This window comes from Cervus canadensis, chromosome 1 (genome assembly GCF_019320065.1).
Source record: "Cervus canadensis isolate Bull #8, Minnesota chromosome 1, ASM1932006v1, whole genome shotgun sequence".
Taxonomy (NCBI): Eukaryota; Metazoa; Chordata; class Mammalia; order Artiodactyla; family Cervidae; genus Cervus; species Cervus canadensis.
Window position 1 is genome coordinate 18,079,766 of NC_057386.1, and position 9,013 is coordinate 18,088,778.

The following is a 9,013-nucleotide window of genomic DNA, read 5'->3' on the forward strand; positions in this document are numbered from 1 at the left end:
TGGGCCCGCGGCGCGGCCCGACAGGCACTGCGGTAGGCGCCCTGGGGGCTGGCAGGTCCCTGGCCCCAAGATGGCGGCGCCCAGCGCAGTGGCTGCTGCTGCCTCCAGCGAGAGAGATGGAGGGGGCAGCGGCTTTGAATCGTGGCTAGATGGACGGTTGGAGGCGCTGGGAGTGGACCGAGCCGTTTATGGCGCCTACATCTTGGGTGTCCTGCAGGAGGAGGAGGAAGAAGAGAAGCTGGATGCTCTGCAGGGTATTCTCTCTGCTTTCCTGGTGAGAAGCCCAGACACATTCCTTTAGCTTCTTAAACCGTTTCCTGTTAGTACTTCGTATCACCTTTCCCCTACCTAGTGTCCCAGAGGACTAGTGGTCTCACCTGGAAGAGGAATAATTTTCTGAGCCCTGGGCCTCGGGGACAGGGAGCTCCTTTTCATCCAGGGTTTTGGGAGCCAGAAGGTTGCAGGTGCAGAGAGAGGAAAGGCTTTCTCTTATTTCTGAGGACAAGGCCCTCGTAGGTGCCTGTAGGTCAGCTGGGTGAGTATTCTTCCAAAGGCATTGAAATGAGTTGTATCATAAACGCCTACCAACCAATTTCGTTACCGTCCGTTGACAGTGTTGAGAGGGGGATATTAAGTGCTCTGGGATGTCTGCGACCCTTAGGAGGCAGAGCCCCTGACAAAAGCCCGCAGGAAGTACCCTCTTGGTTTCCTACTTTGGAGGTAGGATTCCAAAAAAGATCAGTTTAGGCAGTAGAGGTCTTTTCATGCCTAGGCAGAATGGAAGCAAATTTGGGCTCGATCCTTTACTATATTTAGAAATGCAGTAATCATTGGGGGGAGTGGGTGGAGGAATAAGAGAGATCAGAGTTTTAATTAAGAGAAATAAACATGATACTTAGCCTCCTAGAAGCAGATCCAGGCTTTCAGAAATGTGTGCTTTAAACTGTGTTTAAGTAGTAAGTCACCAAGATGTCCACACTTTTCCAACCTGACCGTTTCTGCTGCCTTCATCTCTACTTACACTATTTGGTGAAAATACAGTTCATTGATTTCAACATGGTTGAAATCTAACACTTGTGCAGCTGTCCTAGGGCCTCCTGGCAAGGGCCCCCTTTTTAATTCCAGAACTTGCTCTGATGAGACTGACCTATAAATGGGAAAGCCTTAACACAGTTTGTGATGCAACTCATAAGTTTGCTGGAAATACAACACAGAGGAATAAATTCTTTTCCTGAATCCTTACATTGCAGGTTGTAATTGGAAAGAATAGGAGGCAAACAAATTAAGTTAGCCTAAAAAAATTTCCCACTGGGAAGTTCCTAAAGAGTCCATGAAAAAGAAGTTCAAGTAACTTGGGTACTCATTGGTACAGCTCCTTGACTTGTTCTTTTTATTGTATCATTACTTAGAACTGTATGTCTGCCAATAAAGGTGGACCTGAATTTTGCCTGAGACTATTAACAGTCTCTTAGTAGAAGAGTTATCTAGACCAGATTTGTTTTTGTTTTGTTTTTTGTATCTCTTGTTTGCATAAACTGCAGAGACTTTTTAAAATAATTGCATCTTTTTTTTTTTTTTTAGTTGGAAGCTAATTACTTCACAACATTTCAGTGGGTTTTGTCATACATTGATATGAATCAGCCATAGAGTTACACGTATTCCCCATCCCGATCCCCCCTCCCAATAATTGCATCTTAAAATAATATAAATATATATATAAATATAAATATATATATATGTTTGACTGCTCTGAGTCTTAATTGGGGCACACAGAATCTTTGATCTTCATTGCAGCATATGGGACTTTTAGTTGAGGCTTGGGTATCATTTTAATTGTGGCATGTGAACTCTTAGTTGCAGCTTGTGGGATCTAGTTCCCTAACCAGGGACAGAAATTAAGCCCCCTGCACTGGGAGCACAGAGTCTTAGCCACTGGACCAGCAGGGAAGTTCCAAGACAAACTCACTTTTAAGGTGACTTTCCTTCTCCTGTCCCCCCACCCCCCCACCCAGTTCACAAACCCTACTTAATTTTCTTGTAATTTCCCCAGCCCCTCCTGTGTAGAAAATAACTTTGAAAAAAATTGGCCAGGAACAATATGGTGAGACAGGGGTCCTGTTCATGAAACAACTTGGGAGCACACCTTATAGAGTAGCAAGGCCAATGAATATGGTAGACACCAAACATCATTTATAGCGCTACTTACTGTTAGTCAGTTGGGCTGGGTATAAAAGCTCCCAACTAGTATACTGAATCCCATTTTAGGGAAAACAAAAGATAGCCAAATTAGTCACTGTTTTGGGCTAGGATTCATTACTAGGAATTTAGAAGCTTATCAGCAACAATTTGAGGTAAGACTTAAGAACAGTAATATATGGTTGGGGGAAAATGACAGTAAAGAAAAGCTTCCTGTCATCCTCTATATTCCTTCTGATTGCACTTATGCTGATTGATTGATTCTTCAAATTTTTATTGATGGATTACTCTTCTGCCAGGCACTGCCCTAAGTGCTTGGAGGGTACTTCAGGGAACAACACAGACAGAAATCCCTGTCCTCGAGGGGTTATATTCCAGTAAAGAAAAACATAATTAGTAAATTATCTAGGGTATTTGAAAATGATTAGTGCTAGGATAAAAAGAAGCATTTGAGAGAATTGGGAGTAGAATGGAGGGTGAGCAATTTTAAGTAGGGTCATTACATTAAGTAGGATGTTACATTTTTTTTCTTCCAGTTGTATTAAGATATAATTGACATGCAGCACTACATAAGTTTAAGGTGTACATTATAATGATTTGATTTACATACCTCACGAAATTATTATCACAATGAGCTTAGTGAGCAGGGTGTTATATTTTGTGGCAGCTTTTCATATACCAGCCTTTTTCTACAAAAAGAAACTTTCTCGTAGATCTGGATTTGAATTTAACTAAGTCTGACACAAAAGCCAACATCCTTTTTGTCATACCATGCTAAAGAGGAAGATTGGTGTGCAGAGTATGTCTGCTTATGTAAAATGGACAGAGTGATGGCTGGATAGGAGACCATCTACTCACTTAACTTCTCTTTATGATGGATCAGTGAGTACATTGGAGAATGTACTGAATTGAGTATATTGGCCAAGGAAGATTTCATAGAGGAGCATTTTGACTCAGCAAGTTTTTGCTCCAAAAGCAGAAGGACTGCCCTGAATTTTGGTGGGAATTCTCTCCTTTGGAGTTTGGCAGGATGGAGTGGGTGCTCTAGCAGGTGTGGCTTCTGTGACTCATAGGATTTCCCTGTGTTGGGAGCCTCAGCAGAGAATCCTCATTTCTATTCTGTGGGTCCCAAACCTGCCCCGTGATTTATTCCCATCACCAACTGGGGGAGCTCTGCCCTTTGTGTAGATTTGATGAGGTTGAGACAGTGCAAGTGAAGTCCCTCAGTGTGGGACTCTCTGCAGGCCCCATAGACTGTAGCCTACCAGGCTCCCCTGTCCATGGGATTTTCCAGGCAAGGGTACTGGAGTGAGTTGCCATTTCCTTCTGCATTAGGTTGAGGGCTCTCAGGAAATTAATTGGTCTACTTTTTCAACCAGGAAGAAGATTCCCTCCTTAATATCTGCAAGGAGATTGTGGAACGATGGTCAGAAACTCAGAATGTTGTCACCAAAGTGAAAAAAGAAGGTAGAGTTGGAGTTTTTATGTCTAACCTCCAACCAGTTTTTCTGTACAGTTGTTAAGAGTCTTTAGCTTTCCTCAGGTGAGCTAAACCGGTAAACACTTGGCAGCTTAGTTTAACTTTTTAACTGAAGGTTGGTTTTCTTTTCTTTTATGTTTTACCACTTCAGCTCACCATGGGTATCTTCACTGTGGTTCTTGCCTTTTTCTTTCTCTTTCCTTTTTACACTCCCCCATGTATATTTGCTCTGCAGGTGTGGGGTCAACTATATTTTCCCACCCTTTTCATAATCTCATTTCATAACACAGACTGTGATTGGTCTTTTGCTTTATTCAGCTAAACCCTCCATCCTTTCAAATGAAAGAGATGATCCCATTAGGATGAAAAATCAGTGACAGACAGCTCAAAACAGAAATCCAAACTTGAATAGAATCTATTCTGAGCTACTCACATGCTGGTTCTCAATCGTGGCTGTACACTGGAAACGCTTGCTGTATGTTTAAAAGTGCCAGTGCCCAGGCCGCACCATGGGCCAGTTATATAAACCTCTTTGGGGTGCGGACCCAGGCATTGTTATTTTTTCAAAAGCTCCTCCGGATGATTCTAATATGCAACCAGGCATGAGAGTCACTGCTTGATATCATTGCCTCCTTTCTTTGAGCATGGAGAAGTCAAAAGATAATTTTGTTTTTAAAATAATCTAAGTTTCACCTGGCATAATTATCAATATGGGATAGACCAGCCTAAGTTAATGCTAGATTCCTCCTTAGGCTTCTGGTTTGAGACTAGAGAAAGTTGCATGTTTGGAGGCTTGATTTTCTCTGGTTCTAATGCAGTACTTTTCAACTTTTTTTTTTCTTCCTTAAAGCAGCAGAACTTCAGTATATAATAAAAGTAAAAGCAGGGCTGCTCTGATTGAAGATGGATATGAGACCTAAAGCCTGGCCTGCATGGCCTTTCCTTGCCTTTCTCATTGGCCCCCGAGGCACCTCCTTTGCACCCCAGGGCTCTCAGGAGTCAGCAGCTGCCGTTGCCTTTGCTCCAAGCACTGCCTGGGTGGACTGGTGGTTTGGAAGCATGTTTCCTCTCACATACAACCTTGTCCCCCTCTTCCCTCCCACCACCTCCCAGATGAGGTCCAGGCCATTGCCACCCTCATTGAGAAGCAGGCACAAATCGTGGTGAAGCCCAGAATGGTGTCAGAAGAGGAGAAGCAGAGGAAAGCTGCCCTTCTGGCCCAGTATGCTGATGTGACAGATGAAGAGGAATATCCTTTCTGGAGTCTCGGCGCCATTCCCTGAGGCTCAAGTCAAAAGCCTTTGCTGATTTTCACTGAACTCTGGGAAGTTGCCAATCCCCCTCTATAGCTTTATTAAAAATATATATATATATATATTTATTTCTTTGGCTACATCAGGTCTTAGTTGCTGCATGTGAGATTTGTTTAGTTGCACCATGCAAATTCTTAGTTGCAGCATGTGGGATCTAGTTCCCTGACCAGGCATTGAACCCCAGCCCCCTGCATTGGGAACACAGATTATTAGCCACTGGACCACAAGGGAAGTACACCCTCCACTCCCACCCCACCAGAGCTTAATATTCTCCTCTGAAATGGCAGAGATTGTAGCCCTTTGTGGGCATGAGGAATGATGCTAGAATGGTTGATACTGGACTATTGCAATGTATATGTTCTTGAAAACTTGAGTGTGAAACAAATAATGCCTGAATGGACCATTTCTTATTGTGTTTTCAGAAAATAAGATCTAGCTATGATTCTTTTTTAAAAAAATTGAAATAGTTGATTTACAATTATGATTCTTCGTATTTGTATAATACCTTTCTATGAAGTACAGTGTTATGTGTATAAATACATCTTTGTAATTTTTATCACAGTTGATAAGGGAATGGAGGCAATAAGAGATGAATGAGTGATATTCCAGTGACTATGTAATTAATAAAAGTGACACGAAAATAAACCTGGAATTTGAGTGAGGACTATGTAAAAAGAAAGTGTTGCTGGTAGGAACAGGTTTGGTTCCCTGAAACCAGGTTTGGTTCTAACCCTGGATCTGAAATTTGTTTAGGGAATACTTAGCTTACTGAGCCTGCTTGAATGGAGTGGCTGTTGTATCAGAAATGTTTGCTATTTAATCACTAGGTTAGGAAAGAATTCTTAGGCTCTTTGGGGTCAACTTGTTTTCTCTCGTGATTTTTCTTGCTAGGTTTGGCAGAACTGGGGTTCCAATGACAGAAATCTCATTTCCTGGGCTAGAAAAAACATTTTAAGCAGTAGTTCTCCTGGAGGACTTGTTAAATCACAAATTGCTGGGCCCTGTGCCCCAGAGTTTTGGATTTTGTAGATACAGAGGGGGGCCCAACGGTGTGCATTTCTCAAAAGCTCTGAGGGAGTTCTGGGAACCACACTTAGAGAACCATTGTTTCAGAGGTCATCTCACCACCCCCTGGCTCCCAGGTAATGTGGCAGTCCACCCAGACCAGCTTCAGTTTCTTTTCAGACCCTAACAGATAAGGATCTTACAGGAGCTCTGAGCAGTCTTTCCCAAGTTGAGACTTCTAAAGGTGACTTTCCTGGATTTACCATCACATCCCTGTCAGAGTCCTTCCATGAAGCCTGCTTTCCTTCCCGTCAGCTTAATCACTGTTTTCTGATGTTGTGATGGGATTTGCTAACCTTTGTTTTATATCTGACTTTCCTTAACGCCACTCACCGAAGCGGATGAGAAGGATGACTCGGGCGCCACCACGATGAGCATTGGTTCTGACAAATGTATCCTTCTCTGTGTCCATCTCCAGGTGTTGCTCCATAGGATCTTCTTGTGGGTCAGTTTGTATTTCGCTGTCATTGCTGGGGGCTCCCTCTACCTCCAAGAACACGTTAGGTCAACATTATGAGCCCCAGTCCTTGCACTGCTAAATAGTCAATTTAGCAGTAATTTCCCCCCAAAGAAAATATGTTGACATGAACTGTGAAGGGGTTAGTTTAGAGAAAGGATTTCTAAGGGAAAATGAGAATCTGTACTCCTTGTGTATAGTGTTGAGTTTCCCAGCAATGTGCAAGCAGTTAGAATAATATTGCCATTTTGGTCCTTGTCCTCAAAGACCTGGGGAACTCACTGGAAGAGAATAAAAGCACTGAATACTTTAAGTGAAAATATGGACAAATTGAAACATGCTATAGAAAGTCCCTACCTTATAAGCACTTATAAGAAGCTTATTGAGAAGGTGGATTTAGAAATCCACCTTCTTCAAGGTGAGGAGTAAGGTGGATTTTCAGAAAGGGAGGTTATTTTCTGAGAAAGGGGTTATTTCAGGGAAACTTATTCGTTTTAAAGCACTAAAGCAGAAAAAAATTATGTGGAAAGAGTAAAAAGGAGCTTGTCTGGTAGTAACAGGTTATGTTTTAAAGTCACAAGAAATGAGGCAAATTTTTTGGCTATTTTCTAACTGTGGTTAAAGTTACTTCTTTAGAACATGATTTTCACTTAAGCTTTAGTGGTCTGGGAAAAGAAGCAAATTGGTAAAGTTTAGTAAGGTTAAACAACTTTCTTAACTCTTTTCAAGCATTTAATAGTGCTGAGTAAAGGAAAATTTTGCCAGTTACTTTAATACTCTAGGCACTAAAACTAGCCTGGAAATTCCAACAATATTCTGCCAGTGAATGATATGAGTACTTATTCTAGAATGAAATTTCATTTTTATAAAATATTTATACTCAGATTTAGGCAAGTCTGAATGAAATTTTTATTCAATTTTTTTTTTTTTTTTACTAATGGCAGTTGTAGGATTTTCCATTGGACTAAAGATAAACATAAAGTTGGTTTGTTTGTTTGTTTTTAAAGATGCGGGATAGATAGAGAGTATTTGAAACTTGGCCTGAATGAGGAGAGCAGGAGTTGAGACCTGTGTGACTTGGACCCTTATCCCTTAACTCACCTGTAGCTCTGTTCCGAAACACCAATGTGGAAGATGTCCTCAATGCCCGAAAACTGGAGCGAGACACGCTTCGGGATGAGTCCCAGAGGAAGAAGGAACAGGACAAGCTGCAGAGGGAGAGAGACAAACTAGCCAAGCAGGAACGCAAGGAAAAGGAAAAGAAAAGGACACAAAGAGGGGAGCGAAAGCGATAACCTTGGTCCACTCTATTTCTCCTAATGAACTTGGTCAAAGGGAGACCTGGTTGTGCATTTGTGTATTTAAGAGAAATGAGAGAACATTGCCAGGTAGTTTCCCAAGGCATTTCCCCTTTTGTTTACATGGTCACAAGGAAAATCACAATTCTAGCTAATTACGAAATGTGCCATGTCTCTGTGTGGTGTGGGTAATCATGTTATTGTAGCTGATGTCTGAACCAAAGATCTGGGATGGGGACAGCCTCTGTATTTTAATACTGAAGTCCTGTACTCCTTTTGACCACTTTAAAAAGTCTTCCCCTCGAAAGAAAAAAGAAAAAAAAAAAAAAAAGTCTTCCCTTACCTTGGATAAACAGCAGGAATATTCAGAAAGCTGAGTTTTTGTCCTGAAAGAGCTGAATCATGACCACTCCTTCCCTGAGATGAATTGTAGGAGTGTCAATTGCTTCAGAAGTATTATTCACATCTAAATAAATGGTTTTATGGCTGAAATAGGAAGCTAATGAAGAGCCCTGCCCGGATCGACTTTTATGTTACATGGCAACAAAATAGGAAAATAAGAAAAGGTTATTTGGTGGATGTTCTGCATATGAGATTTTTTTTTTTAAGTTTCAGCCTATGATAGGAAACAAAGTTTCTTTTAGTAAGAGATAGTTATATATTTTTCCTCATCTAGGCTGTGATTTTAAGAAGGATGTGTCAGTATTGAGTGCAGGGAATCATCATTAGCTAGATTCATTTTTTTATAATCATGAATCCTCTTGAGTGCTAGTAGAGATTTTAACCCTGATCTGCCCTAATACAAGGACCTGATAATTACAGGTTTAGAGAAACCCTTTGAAGGAAAAACACTGAAAATCTCTGCTAACACAAAGATATTTAAGAGTGTACATAGTAGGTGCTCAACAAAATGTATTGAATGACTGAGTGAATGGAAAAACTGCTTGGGAGAGTTGAAAGTGAGTAGGAACTCTCCTCCATTTCTACTTTTGTCACAAACCACATTTGGTTGTAAGTAGCCCTTTCTCTACTTCAGGAAGCAGACTGTCAAGAAGCCTGAAGAGAGCAATTTCTCTGTCAAGACAGAAAGTCGATACATTATACCAGGGGTGGGCAAACTACTGCCAAATTTGGTCGTTTGTTTTTGTATGGTTTGAGCACATTGGATCGCACATTTTTAAAGGGTTGTAAAAGAAACAACATG

At 41.3% G+C, this 9,013-nt stretch overlaps 1 protein-coding gene across 3 annotated transcripts; it reads left to right on the plus strand.

Moving 5' to 3' along the window:
• Positions 1-15: 15 nt before the first annotated feature.
• On the plus strand, positions 16-8,101 carry CCDC43 (coiled-coil domain containing 43). 3 transcript variants are annotated; one of them, XM_043466699.1, is made up of 5 exons: positions 16-274; positions 3,576-3,663; positions 4,790-4,925; positions 6,388-6,446; positions 7,619-8,101. In XM_043466699.1, the coding sequence occupies exons 1-5, from the start codon at positions 71-73 to the stop codon at positions 7,804-7,806; spliced, it is 675 nt and encodes a 224-aa protein (XP_043322634.1). In that variant the 5' UTR covers positions 16-70; the 3' UTR covers positions 7,807-8,101. The 3 variants fall into 3 exon arrangements, with proteins under 3 accessions (XP_043322634.1, XP_043322640.1, XP_043322649.1); XM_043466705.1 differs by having other exon boundaries at positions 6,388-6,499; positions 7,619-7,929; XM_043466714.1 differs by having other exon boundaries at positions 6,388-6,499; positions 7,519-7,620.
• The last annotated feature ends 912 nt before the right edge of the window (positions 8,102-9,013 follow it).

Excerpts from the sequence above, each read along its gene's own strand:
- CCDC43 (XM_043466699.1), top strand. The coding sequence starts at position 71 with ATGGCGGCGCCCAGCGCAGTGGCTGCTGCTGCCTCCAGCGAGAGAGAT. Across the intron at positions 275-3,575 it reads GTATTCTCTCTGCTTTCCTG|GAAGAAGATTCCCTCCTTAA; the intron begins GTGAGAAGCCCA and ends TTTTTCAACCAG. Across the intron at positions 6,447-7,618 it reads GAGCATTGGTTCTGACAAAT|CTCTGTTCCGAAACACCAAT; the intron begins GTATCCTTCTCT and ends ACTCACCTGTAG.